At 38.6% G+C, this 15,154-nt stretch overlaps 1 protein-coding gene across 1 annotated transcript; it reads left to right on the plus strand.

Moving 5' to 3' along the window:
- The first annotated feature begins 1,171 nt into the window (after positions 1 to 1,171).
- Positions 1,172 to 14,120, plus strand: LOC103516719 (LIM homeobox transcription factor 1-alpha). Its single transcript, XM_026829027.1, is given in 4 exon segments — positions 1,172 to 1,388; positions 1,808 to 2,119; positions 3,936 to 4,037; positions 13,876 to 14,120. Coding segments are annotated over 4 exon segments (798 nt in total). The 5' UTR covers positions 1,172 to 1,219; the 3' UTR covers positions 14,091 to 14,120.
- Positions 14,121 to 15,154: the final 1,034 nt, after the last annotated feature.

The following is a 15,154-nucleotide window of genomic DNA, read 5'->3' on the forward strand; positions in this document are numbered from 1 at the left end:
CGTAGATAGGGATTTTCATTTTATTGCCTACCTAACTACTTTCATACTTTTCAAGTGCAATAACAAGGTAGGTATTTCAACAAGAAGAGAAAATATTCTTTGTAAAAAAAAGCAATAATACCCATTAGAATGTATGGTAAAGAATATAAGATTCTTTTGCTTCATTTTTTCCCTTCCTTCCAAGTGAACACTTCTGTATGGAACGACTTTGTATTTCCCTCCACCATCACCCAGTTACAGGAATGAAAACAGAGAATGGGAAAAATTCTTTCGTATTATATATTTTTTTATGATTTCCCCCCCATCTCTAGATCTCCTTCTTCCTTCTCTTCCGCCTTTGTATCCCCCCCTCTCCTCATCCTTCCCTTCCCCATCCTTCTCCCTCCTATTTCCCTGTTCTACTTTCCCTCGTTCTCTCTCTACTCCATTCTTCCTTCCCCCATCCCTATATATTCTTCTGTCTCCTCTTCCCTTGTCCTCCCTCCCCCTTTAGCCAACCCCATTCCCCCTCTCCTTTCCCTCATTCTCCCCCTCCTCCCTCTCCCTCCCCCTTCGTCCTCCCTCCTATTTTAATATTAAAGAAAAAACTCAACGAGACGCGAGATGATATGAAATTTAATATCCGCGTTCTACAGGGTGAATCGATGAAAGCGATGTTTTTTTTATTTATACTGGATGTTCCTATTACTATTAAGCTGAAGTTGTAATATATCAAGAAATAGCAACTTTTAGGGATGAAGCATGAGTTCGGTTCCATACGGACCTACGTATTTCTTGCAGAACTGTAGCATTTCTAGTAGGTATCAAAATGTTAATTGGTTCTCAAAATTGTCGGGGTATTTGCAGCAAAGTGCTTACAAGTTGAAAATATTCAATAGGTAGTACCTATTAGGTACCTATGTACGTTGTTATCTTAATTACGAGGGAATTTGACAAATAAAATTGTAGTCTGTCATGATCTGTTTCAGGAGGAAACTTTCAACTTTTTCTTCAAGGAGTTCAACGTCACTGAAATTTCGCACTTTTGAAAATTTTTCCTCTGTAATTTTATGTCATTAGCTCTAGCAAAGTGCGAAACGTATGAAATATCCTCTCTTGAACGGCCCTTGATCATTCAAAGTCAACTTCTCACAACTCACACGTCTCTTGTCATCCGCGTGGTTTCAGGTTATACGGCGTAAAGTGTGCCCGCTGCGGTGATCGACTTCTACCGCATGAAATGGTCATGCGAGCTCAGAGCCATGTATATCATTTGCCTTGTTTTGTGTGTGTCATTTGCTGTCAGCCCCTGCAGAAGGGCGAGCAGTTTATACTGCGGAGCGGCCAACTGTTTTGTCGGCAAGACTTTGAGAAAGAAATGTACCTTATGCAGCAGTCTAGTCCTTCGGGTAAGTCAAACACTAACTTACTAACTTTTGTAATGCTCTTAAAGAATTGTTTTTGAGTTCAAACTAATTCTAATAGGCACTTCATATTGATGTGACAAGAGTGTCAACAACTAACTAGGCAGAAGGTATCTAGTTATATAAATAAGAAAGGTATTGGTTATTGGTGGATGTGACAGATTTACTATAATGTCGACCACATTGCATACTCAGAGCTATTTGAAGGGACTCATAAGAATTGAAAGACCTCTACCTACTGTTTCCTTTTAGGCTTCAGGGATTTCTTTCTGATTGGATCTCACTTAAGTTATGTTTAACAACGGATACTTACAAGTCCTAGGTATTATCCCGACTTGGAGTTTCATCTAAACATCCCGCTTTCTCCTTCATAATATATTAACCCTTTCTGGTCTCTGTTTCAGACGACATGATGCTCGACGAAAATTGTCGGCCCCGGGACGGTCGCCGGGGTCCGAAACGCCCGCGCACCATCCTCACGTCCGCCCAGCGGCGACAATTTAAGTCCTCCTTCGAAGTCAGTCCGAAACCTTGCCGGAAGGTGAGTACGATGAATTCTAAGAGGGCTAAGAATATATTAACACCCAACCAACGGCGACAGTTCAAATCCTCGTTTGAGATCAGTTCTATGCCTTGCCGCAAGGTAGGTGTACATGGTGCAACCCACAGTAGCGCTAATGTGAACAGGGCTTTAGGAGGTCGGGGGTCTGCCTATTGTGACCAGGGACTTCAAAAAATCTTTTGACACTAAAAACTGACCAAAGAAACTGGACTAAAAACTGACAAAGTTCAGCCCCTATGGGGTAGGAAAGTAATGATTTAACTAATTTCCTTGGTAATTTATACAAGACGTGTCTTGCACATTGTCCACCATAGTGTGGACGCTGCTTTACGTTGGCGTTACAAAAAGACCCCATGTGCGGCCTGTAATTTCCAAGTGGAGACAAATTATCCTGAAGCGTACCCCAAGACCCACTGGGGACATTTCGCACCTTTTGCAACAATATTGTGATCTCTGTTCAGTTTGGAATGACCATTATTTATAACTTATTCTGTCGATTGGTACCCCGCAGGGAGTCCTATTTGTTCCTTATTTTACGCGATGGATAATAAATCACGGATCTATGAGTCTGAGCCGTTATAGCTACAAATAACACTGTAGTGGTCGTCTGCTAATCAGGAGGGTGTAGGTTCAATTCCAGCCGATTTTGTAGTAGCCTATTGCTCGGGTAAAGGGGCTCTTCACTCCTATTTATTCACTAATCAGACAATCAGTAAACATAACTGAGCAGTATTTTTACTGTCTTTAGTCACTTTATTGTTGAAATTTGAGGCTAAAGTCTTGATAGATTGCCCTGGAACTGTCTTTAGTCACTTTATTGTTGAAATTTGAGGCTAAAGTCTTGATAGATTGCCCTGGAAAAAGAGAAGCCTTGAAAGCTCATGTTGAAATCCATAATGCATCAGCTCTCGAATGGTTAAAACGTACTTTTTTGCTCAAAATGGGGTTTTCAATGCAGGTTTTTGAATTTGAAGCTCATAAAACATGAAGTCATCATGAGACTGTAAACCTGCCTGTAATCAGGAGGGTGTAGGTTCAATTCCAGCCGATTTTGTAGTAGCCTATTGCTCACTCCTATTTATTCACTAATCAGACTATCAGTAAACAAGTAAACATAACTGAGCAGTATTTTTATTGTCTTTAGTCACTTTATTGTTGAAATTTGAGGCTAAAGTCTTGATAGATTGCCCTGGAAAAAGAGGAGCCTTGAAAGCTCATGTTGAAATCCATAATGCATCAGCTCTCGAATGGTTAAAACGTACTTTTTTTGCTCAAAATGGGGTTTTCAATGCAGGTTTTTGAATTTGAAGCTCATAAAACATGAAGTCATCATGAGACTGTAAACCTGCCTAATGCCTGTTTGAAGTTAGAACTTCTACACTTATAGATACTAGGTAGATAGATACTTTAGGGTTTCTAAGTTTCTATTGCTTAACAAGAAATATTATTTCTGCAATATTGTTCCGAACATAATCGACCTGAACTTGACTGTCCTTTTCAGTCTTGTTTGTTGTGGTTATGGGTTTGATTCTGGGAATATTACGGATCTTTATGTCACTGGATTACGGATTCGTTGACAGCTTTTATGTCAGTGTCACATAGCTTTTGTTTAGTTCACTGTCATTGTCGATATAATTGGCAGAAGAGACTTGAGAAGAGTTCAGTGTACTTACAGATAGGTACCTACATACATTATGCTTCAATCTTTCAATGGTTATCATTTCGACAGGTTACTTTCTGGACACCCAATGGGATGGTATTGGTGTTTTCTCTCACCCATACACCTCAAAAGACATTCTACGGATCTACGCAATGGTCATGCTTTAACACAAACTACAACACCTACTGGTAGCATACTGTTTCACAGCGTTAGTTATGATATGAGGTTTTTTGTTGGCTTCTCTAAGAGTTCATTCATTTCTAATTTCCTAAATTACTAACATATGGTGCTTTGTTTTTCTTCGTTTCAGGACACTACCTAAGTCTAGGCATGTCTCTGCAAGATTCCAGTGATAGCATCTTTGCCTCCTCCACCAAACCTCTCAACCCCAACCATCCTTATTCTCCTGACGGTAAGTCAGAACGTTTATTAGGTGATAGGATTTTGAACCGGTTAGTGTTCTAAAGATTATGGTACTATGTATACGCAGGTATTGTTATTGTAGGTACTATGTATACGTAGTTGTGAGCCCTGAGCCCTGTGTTATGCTAGCAATTTTTCCCCATTTTTCGGGAATCGAACTCGATTTTGAACCGGTTAGTGTTCTAAAGATTATGGTACTATGTATACGTAGTTGTGAGCCCTGAGCCCTGTGTTATGCTAGCAATTTTTCCCAATTTTTCGGGAATCGAACTCGTTAGTTTAGGAAGCAATCCTGTGGCTGTAATTTGCTCGTTGAACCATACTTCAACATTGGATACTGTAGAGTTCAGCGATTTTAGGAAAAAGTTCAATCTCATCAAAATTTCCCTGTTTCCGTTTGGGCTACCTATGTTATTGAATTCCAAATAACTACCACCCAAGAAATGTTGTTGTCGTTGTTAACGTCAATGACAACGTTCAATCGAACTCGTTACTCTAGGAAGCAATCCTGTGGCTGTAATTTGCTCGTTGAACCATACTTCAACATTGGATACTGTAGAGTTCAGGCGATTTTAGGAAAAAGTTCAATCTCATCAAAATTTCCCTGTTTCCGTTTGGGCTACCTATGTTATCGAATTCCAAATAACTACCATCCAAGAAATGTTGTTGTCGTTGTTAACGTCAATGACAACGTTCAGTCGTTCAGTCACTCATCTTCCAGGTCCAGGAAGGTGGCTGCTGCCATGGGGTTGGTCCATGTCTTTTGGCCCACGGTCCATGCTCAAGAAAGTCTTTTACCTTTACTAATCCTATATCACCTTATTTCTCTGATTCACAGACAGCTACGCCATGCACTCTAATGACAGTTTCTGCAGTTCGGACATTTCCCTGGACGAAAGCACCAACCTGGATGAGGGTGGATCGGACAGTCTATCTCTCGACCTGGGACCTCCTAGTAATCATGACACGATGCTCAGCTCACTAGGCCAAATCAATCCGATCGACAAGCAAAGATGCTGATGATCAAGTTTGGTGTGGATTTTCTTTCCCTCCCTCCCTCTCTCTCTTTCTCTCTGGCTAATTTACTGTCTCTGTTCAAATGCTGAGTCAAAGTGACTAAGCTTGTATTTTGGTCCAGTGGTAACATCAATAAAATTACAAAGTCTACAAACATGCATATCAATAGATCCGCCTTTTACAATCGTAGTAAAAAATACAGACTGTTTGCCATTTTATAGGTGACTGTTTCGCACAACCTTTAAAAAATTTACATGGAAATCATTTTAGCAGCAAAAACACAACAGGTAAAGTAACTTAAAAATTGTTGTAAAAACGTCACCGTCCAAATAAAACCCCTATATTTTTCCTGCTCGCTAGCTCATCTCGAACATGTTATTGGGAGAGAGATCGTGTGAAGTTTCCACCAAACTTTTTGCTGAAACATAGCCATGACTGTAAAATAACCCAATAAATAACAACTAATCATACAAAATGAATAATACCTAATAGGAACTCAAATAAGCAGTAGATAGGATTGTATTGTTGGTACCTACAATACCAGTGGCGTAGCGTGGTCTAAAGTCAAATGTAAGGCGTGTAGGGCACTAATTTCCATCACCATGCACATTACTACATAAGTCATGCACATGCTTCTTCATAAATATTTAAAGTCAATATTTAAGGGTATTTGAGTAAATTTTGAGTGTATGGCCGCCATACACACCCTACATGGACGCTTCGCCACTGACAATACAAATGGATAAAGTTCTGGTAGATAATTATGTGGGTGGTGATACCAAATAATAAGACCTTGCCAAATCATCCCTGAACTTTAAACCAAATTTATTTTTTGTTTGTTTGTTAATCTTCTTTAGATGATGTTTGATTTGTGTAAGCTACTTCTGACGTTCTGATTCAGAGTTTTCCTTCCTTCTGCAAAAAGATTGTACGTATGTTTGTATATGTTTTACACAAAGCATGATTCCGAGCCTGAGAAGCCACCGGAAAGTTCACTGCAAAGCTTCGAAACCTGTTTGGAGATAAGTTTGCCAGTCTACACAAAGCATGATTCCGAGCCTGAGAAGCCACCGGAAAGTTCACTGCAAAGCTTCGAAACCTGTTTGGAGATAAGTTTGCCAGTCATGTGTTTGTTACACAAAGCATAATTCCGAGCCTGAGAAGCCACCGGAAAGTTCACTGCAAAGCTTCGAAACCTGTTTGGAGATAAGTTTGCCAGTCCCGCTCCTATATTGGAGACATTTCAGTCTATTTTTAGAACTTTCAAGATGGTGTATGCAAGTTACCAATACACTACATTACGAACATCTTATCAAAAGTATACCTATGTAGGTAATTACTGGTACATAGCTTCGGAAATGCTTACTTTAGTCTGGTTTATTTATAGAACTGATTCCGGCTTACTGGAGCCATGATTATTATTACTGGTACATAGCTTCGGAAATGCTTACTTTAGTCTGGTTTATTTATAGAACTGATTCCGGCTTACTGGAGCCATGATTATTTATAGAAGTTGTTCATGTACCGTATCAGGTTGAACTTTGTAGATACATTCGTGCGAATGACAAGCGATTTGTATGTTTTATGTCAGATCAAAGCAAGTTTGGAAGTTGTTTGTCTCTTACCCGAGAGCCAGATACCACAATCGTTGTTGTCGTTGTTTTTTCTCCAAAACATGAAGTTTTACACGTATTACCTACATACTATCTATATTTTTAGGTGGTACTCACACACAAGTAGATACAAACAAAGCTTAACCAAGAACCAAGAATGCACTGTCTATGATCTGACATTGAAACGAGATTTAATTTCAAATATCTACCTAATCCTATCTTTTCTCCAAAACATGAAGTTTTACACGTATTACCTACATACTATCTATATTTTTAGGTACTCACACACAAGTAGATACGAACAAAGCTTAACCAAGAACCAAGAATGCACTGTCTATGATCTGACATTGAAACGAGATTTAATTTCAAATATCTACCTAATCCTATCATCCTTGGTAATTTATACAAGACGTGTCTTGCACATTGTCCACCATAGTGTGGACGCTGCTTTACGTTGGGCTTACAAAAAGACCCCATGTGGGGCCTGTAGTTTCCAAGTGGGGACAAATTATCCTGAAGCGTACCCCAAGACCCACTGGGGACATTTCGCACCTTTTACAACAATATTGTGATCTCTGTTCAGTTTGGAATGACCATTATTTATAACTTATTCTGTCGATTGGCACCACGCAGGGAGTCCTATTTGTTCCTTATTTTACGCGATGGATAATAAATCACGGATCTATGAGTCTGAGCCGTTATAGCTACAAATAACAGATAGAGGAGGCACACGGCAGCACATGGGACGTAAAGGCCCGTCCCGACTAGCTGTTCGGAAAAAAGTCGAGTCGTGTGTAGTAGGAACAGTCTCATTCAAAATTATATTGCCTACTAGAACATTTGTGTCGGTCGGAAAAATCGTGCCGTGTGTAGTGGGACCAATCTCATTTAAATTACATTCTCTACAGGACATTCTGAAAAAATCGCATGAAACTCAGGACAAATGGGAACGGGCCTTAAGGCTATTGTGAAGGTATGTCTACACGGTGTAGTGGTCAAAATACTTGCTTGGCAAGTAGGAAGGTGTGAGTTCAATCCCAGCCGAGGCATGAAATTTTATAAACTACACTGAGAAAAAAAAATCGTGAAAAAATCATGGAACCGTGGCTTGGTTATTTTGGAAATGTGCATAACTTGCACGCAGCATGTAAGGATTTGCTAAAAATATGTAAAAGTATGCACATATGTGCAACTAAAAATTGAATCCTTGGTAGTATGTCCACGACTAATACCTACTATGAAAAATCTTATGGTGCCCTAACCCTATGGACTCATTCTAATAATTATGAAGCATACTTCATAATTATGATACCTAATAACTGATAACTGTATGCAATTATCTAATGACCACAGCAAATGATCTCTTGCCCTCCGAAGAGAGGCAATGCTGTCAGTATCCTTTTGGTACAGTGCTTTCTAAAAGGGTTGGAGATTTTCAATCTATGAGTGGGTCCCTATTTCAAAATAAATAAATAATAAAATTTATGATCAATGATAATAAAAAAAGTACCTACATGAAATACCTACCTATACGAATGCAGGTACCAAAACTTTCATTTCAGTTCTCTTGGACAAAGGACTTTTAGCAGTTAGTATAAGACACAAAATCGTGTACAGACCCCTTGACCTTCTTATTTGAACTTAGCATTTGGCACGGACCCAGAATTTATTTTATTTCTGGCGCCAAATATTAGCAGGTATGGAGTGTGCATGTGCTCTTCACAGCTTTTGGATTCCAGCTCCAGTATCCCACTTTCTTTACTGTCTGTATCCTTGAGGGAGCCAAAATTTGAAAGTTCAAGATCATGAGATGTTTTTTCACTTTGATCCCGACCACCAAAAAAGATTGATGGTCCTTTTCAGTATCAGATGAGGAGCCTTTCTAAAGTCGCTGGTCGCGATTAAGTAGGTACCGAATAAATGCGAAATAACAAATACCTACTCATTTTCATTTGAGGGAGCCAAAATTTGAAAGTTCAAGATCATGAGATGTTTTTTGACTTTGATCCGGACCACCAAAAAAGATTGATGCTTCTTTTCAGTATATATCAGATGAGGAGCCTTTCTAAAGTCGCTGGTCGCGATTAAGTAGGTACCGAATAAATGCGAAATAACAAATACCTACTCATTTTCAATGTAATAGGGCACAAGCTCAATTTATTGGACATTTTAAAAACATCTCTATAATGAGTCATCTTAGGATTCTTAGTATCTTAGGTCAGGCGTATTATTGGAGATCTTTTGTCATCTTCGCCTACCTCTAATTCTTATATCATATTTAATTCGATAAATGGCAAGATGATCTATTCTCGGACTGTGTCATCAATCAGTGATAAGACCTTTTGGCTAATCCTGCTCAAGGTTGCTCAGATTTCACGAAGAGACATTTCAAGGTAGATGAAAATGTAAACAAGAAATTAAAATAAATTGCTACGTAAAGTATGATGAAGCTTCTAATCTAAATCAATTAATCATTATTCAAATGAAGAATGTCAAATGATTCGTCATCGAAATGGCTATTAATAGGTACGTACTATATGACGCGACGAACGGCATCAAAGTCCAAATTCACTGATCATTGAAGTTGAGCAAGGTCGCGCGTGGTTTCTGTCTGGACGGGTGACCGTCTGGAACATGGCGTGCTGCATGCTATTTCAGGAACGGGATAGGAAAAGACAATATTAGCAACAAGAGTATATAGGTATTAACGAAGTTGATTTTTTTCATTATTTACATAGGTGTGTGACTTCAATGAACAGAAACAGAGAGAGTTCAATGGACGAGGAACAAGGACTATTGTCAAAGGAGACTCATTATTAATTAATTTATTTAATTTTGACATCCTTTGTAAATACTTTTTACTTAAGTTATATATAGAAATGGATACTTACGAGTAGGTGTTCAATCAGTGATCTTGTCATGTCTTCTACCGTGAAAGCGTCTCCCTCGGTTCATCCTTCTCGTGCCCCCGCTACGAACCAGAAGACCTTTCAATTCGGCCAAACGAAGACTTACATGTCAACTGTTGATTCGCCTCACTTTGGCGACACCCTCACCGCTTCAGGTGATATTCCCGCGCTTTCTATATCCAGTGATCACGTTTTGTCGGGACGCGCTGATGGTAATCCTTCGAAAAGTTGTTCCTTATGCAGCCAGTCACATTACATTTCGAAATCCTACATACTATCTATATTTTTAGGTACTCATACACAAGTAGATACAAACAAAGCTTAACCAAGAACCAAGAGCCAGCCTACTTAGCTTAGTTGGTAGTGCGTCTGCCTGCCTTGTAAGCGCTAGGCCGCGGGTTCGATTCCCGCCCGGGGCGGATTTTAATTCTAAAGTTATGGCTAGTTTTCCTGGGATCTTCTTCACATTGCCCGAAGCATTTGAGTCGTATTTGTCAAGGCCACATGTGTTAGCAAAGGTATATTGTTCTTTTAAGACTGCATTCTTGAAGTTCAAATATTTATTAGTTGAAAGTTTCAACCTAAACCTTCATTGGTATTTGTACAGGTATGCATCTGTTGTTCAGCTTAAGAATAAGTACTTTAAGTAGACAATATTTTATAATTTTATTGTCAACTGAAGTTAAATTTTGCCTGAAGATATTTGGCACCTTAAGAGCCTTCAATTGATGGGTGGTCACTCCAGCTGAGGCAGACTTAAAGTTAACAAAAGAAATAGTTATAAGTAGGTATTTAAGAGTAATAGCAATAGATCTCACAAATTTTCTATCTTTTGTTAATCCGAAATTTTTCTCTTAATCCTATACTAACCAGACACAAGTTCTTCATGATATATACCTACTCGGAGTTTCGTATTTGTCTACTTGGTGGGTACGAGTACCTATCTCTTCTGTAATATGTACTCTTTTCCGCCACGACGCGGGTTAATGTGAAATACCTATATTTCTAACCCTAATTTGTAATACAAGGATTACAAAGTTATAAAAGTAGTCATTTTATCTGAAGAATAAGTAATAGGTACCTACGTATAATTATGTGAACTGTTGGTAAGCTCAAGATTAAAGGTATACATGTATTACAATATTACATGTACATTTCGTACTGTCACAATTTGTCAAGTTGATTCATGTCAGGAACGTGCTCAGAATATTAATGCAACTTAGGTATGTCCACGATTAATACCTACCTACTATGAAAAATCTTATGGTGCCCCAACCCTATGGACTCATTCTAATAATTATGAAGTAGGTATGAACTGTATGCAATTATCTATTCTAATGACCACAGCACATGATCTGTTGCCCTCCAAAGAGAGGCAATGCTGTCAGTATCCTTTTGGTAACTGTAAGCACTGGCTTTCTAAAAGGGTTGGAGATTTTCAATCTATAAGTGGGTCCCTATTTCAAAATAAATAAATAATTTATGATCAATGATAATAAAAAAGTACCTACATGAAATACCTACCTACCTATACGAATGCAGGTACCAAAACTTTCATTTCAGTTCTCCTGGACAAAGGACTTTCAGCAGTTAGTATATGACACAAAATCGTGTACAGACCCTTGACCCTATATTCTTCTTATTTGAACTTAGCATTTGGCACGGACCCAGAATTTATTTTATTTCTGGCGCCAAATATTAGCAGGTATGGAGTGTGCATGTGCTCTTCACAGCTTTTGGATTCCAGCTCCAGTATCCCACTTTCTTTACTGTCTGTATCCTTGAGGGAGCCAAAATTTGAAAGTTCAAGATCATGAGATGTTTTTTCACTTTGATCCCGACCACCAAAAAAGATTGATGGTCCTTTTCAGTATCAGATGAGGAGCCTTTCTAAAGTCGCTGGTCGCGATTAAGTAGGTACCGAATAAATGCGAAATAACAAATACCTACTCATTTTCAATGTAATAGGGCACAAGCTCAATTTATTGGACATTTTAAAAACATCTCTATAATGAGTCATCTTAGGATTCTTAGTATCTTAGGAAATTGGTATATAAAAAGACCGACGAATGTCAATAAGTAGGTAGATTTGTACAACTTGCACCGAAAAATTTAGCAAAGCTTGAATACTCGTACATTTCTAGTCCTCAATATGAAAGAAGAAAGATTAAAACTGCCTGGATCCTGCACTATGTAGTAGGTAAGTACCTAGTATAAGGTGTACGGGTACGGTATCTACATCATATTATTTAGATGACTTGAAAAAGGATTTTCAATATTTTCAACTAAGAACCAATTATTTATGTATGTTTTATAGGTAGGTATTCAAAAACTTTTACTTATCTCCAAGTTTACGAGTATGTTCCTATGCATTGTTCAAACCTGTCAAAAGAACAACAACGCTGAAAAAAAGAAAGAAAACTTCTCAAAGAATAAGAGAATCGCTGGTAAATCCTATCTACACCAACTTTTGTTTGAGGAAGCAGATATTTGCGCAGTAGCTAACATAAAAAGTGAAACCAATACAAGAAATTTCTCAGAAGAAGAAGCTCTGGAAAACCATCTATCTATCAATGTCCACAATTGTGTACAAATAAATTGCTACGTAAAATATGATGAAGCTTCTAATTTAAATCATTTAATCATTATTCAAATGAAGAATGTCAAATGATTCGTCATCAAAATGGCTATTAATACGTACTATATCACACGACGAACGGCATCAAAGTCCAAATTCACTGATCATTGAAGTTGAGCAAGGTCGCGCGAGGTTTCTGTCTGGACGGGTGACCGTCTGGAACATGGCGTGCTGGATGCTATTTCAGGAACGGGATAGGAAAAGACAATTTTAAAAGACAATATTAGCAACAAGAGTATAGGTATTAACGAAGTTGATTTTTTTCATTATTTACATAGGTGTGTGACTTCAATGAACAGAAACAGAGAGATTTCAATGGAAGAGGAACAAGTTGTCAAAGGAGACTGTAAAAGAACAGGTAGTATTTGGAAGGTAAGCTCCAGATAATTTGGCATTTAGATTATGAATTATTTTCACTGTAGGTACCTACCTGTACCAAAAAGCCTCTCGTTTCTGTGGGCATCAGTATCTGAATTAGCATTTCATATCATTTTTATTATTTATGTTGATAGGAGTTTAATTTGAGATTTCGGAGCATAAACAACGAAACAACCAGAGTATAACATGCGGGAAGATTAATGTGTACAAGTACTTAAGCTGCAGGAACCACAGTTTGCCTTGAACTTGAAATTGTACCACAACTTAGGACCATCTGTCATGAGATTTCAGATCTCGAGTGTCGGATGAACTTTGTCTAAAACCTTCTAATGAACAAGAAGGGTATCTTGTTATTCAGAAAAGATTAGGCTGGAGCCAAGCCTTGGGTTTCAGGAAAAACCGTATGTAATTTAAATCAAGGATTAACGCCCATATTGGTACATGTACGAGTAGCTTCTGAATTTTGATACCCTTACTGTCTTGGGGGCCAAAATCAGTCTGGGACGTAATGTAATATCCATGGGAAATCGATTTTACATAGATAGGTATATCGTTTTCCCTTTTCCCGCTTTTGTTATATCACTCTTTGGACGTTAGCCCATCCCCCACCCCTCAATAAAATGCTGGATACAGAGGCCTGGCCCCAGGTTCTGGTCAGGTAAAGTCACCTAGTTGAACTTTGTGTCGGTCCAAGTCTCGTTGTCAGCAGTGCAAGAGGTCGCATCATACGCTGATTCATCAGCCATCGAGTGACAACCCGCAAACGAATTCCTATTGGGTGATAGGATTTTGAACCGGTTAGTGTTCTAAAGATTATGGTACTATGTATACGCAGGTATTGTAGGTACTATGTATACGTAGTTGTGAGCCCTGAGCCCTGTGTTATGCTAGCAATTTTTCCCCATTTTTCGGGAATCGAACTCGTTACTCTAGGAAGCAATCCTGTGGCTGTAATTTGCTCGTTGAACCATACTTCAACATTGGATACTGTAGAGTTCAGGCGATTTTAGGAAAAAGTTCAATCTCATCAAAATTTCCCTGTTCCCGTTTGGGCTACCTATGTTATTGAATTCCAAATAACTACCACCCAAGAAATGTTGTTGTCGTTGTTAACGTCAATGACAACGTTCAGTCGTTCAGTCACTCATCTTCCAGGTCCAGGAAGGTGGCTGCTGCCATGGGGTTGGTCCATGTCTTTTGGCCCACGGTCCATGCTCAAGAAAGTCTTTTACCTTTACTAATCCTATATCACCTTATTTCTCTGATTCACAGACAGCTACGCCATGCACTCTAATGACAGTTTCTGCAGTTCGGACATTTCCCTGGACGAAAGCACCAACCTGGATGAGGGTGGATCGGACAGTCTATCTCTCGACCTGGGACCTCCTAGTAATCATGACACGATGCTCAGCTCACTAGGCCAAATCAATCCGATCGACAAATTGTACCTCATGCAGAATTCGTACTTCAGTAATTCGGAACAGTAGCTCAACAAAGACCATCTTTGGCCAGTACCCCTACTTCAACAGTCATGTGGATTATAATCGGGAATCTTGTGGGGTATCAGCTTAAAAACTCCATACACAAAAAGCCCACTCTGGGGCTTTAGTGTAGGGGAAACTGCCCCAAGGGATGGGGCAGTTGCCAAGAATATACGAATCTAGGATTTCAAAAATCTTACATTCACTGTGCTGACTTTTTACCTAAATTCCCTTTATTTCTAGTCAAATGGGGAGACTTAATGGATCAGTGTTGTTAAATGGACGCCCCCTCAGAGTTTCTATAGCTTTCTAGTCATTTTTGAAGTCTGATTGAATTGCAAATAATTCCACTAGTCCTTTTAATATGTGAATTCCTATGAAAAGAATTGCTTGTCAAATTTAAAGGTTTTCATCTTGTTACTCTTCTTTATCTTTTACTGAGTAAAGTGTAAAGTTTGAATTTGTAAAAAAAACCACCGTTGTATACTCATTTACCTAAATGTGTTTATATTATTGTAAATGTGTAAATTAAATAATGATTCGATTAATATTATTTATATTTTATCATAGACAATTCTGTTTTCACTATCCCAGGATCCCTAGATAAATCGAAAAAGAAACACAAATACTTTACAGTCTTTGAACTTCGATGTTCCTAAAATCGTTGGAGAATAAAAACATTTCTTTAAAAATCTGTTTCAAGACGCTTAAGTTGGGCAAAATACTCAAAATAACCCAATCTCCATTTGTGATTTGAGATGGTCATGGTACCTTTGTGGAATGCCATTCCAATCTAGACGATCATACATAATTAGGTACGTATATATGTAGGTAGGTAGTTATCTCTGGGCCAACAGTTTTTGTGAGGACAATACCTATGACGTACACGTTCATCTATTATTCTATTATAATACCAACTAAGTGTCAACCAACATACTTAAAAAGGTCAGAGGTCATGAAGGTTGAGCAATGACCTTGGCGATGGCGTGGACCTAGGAACCAGTTCCTCTCTCGGATTTTAATCTGAAATTTATGCAAGAATGCAGCCCGACAGACTCCTGGCAGTTTTA

The sequence above is a fragment of the Diaphorina citri genome, unplaced genomic scaffold, assembly GCF_000475195.1.
Source record: "Diaphorina citri unplaced genomic scaffold, Diaci psyllid genome assembly version 1.1 scaffold1649, whole genome shotgun sequence".
Lineage (NCBI taxonomy): Eukaryota > Metazoa > Arthropoda > Insecta > Hemiptera > Psyllidae > Diaphorina > Diaphorina citri.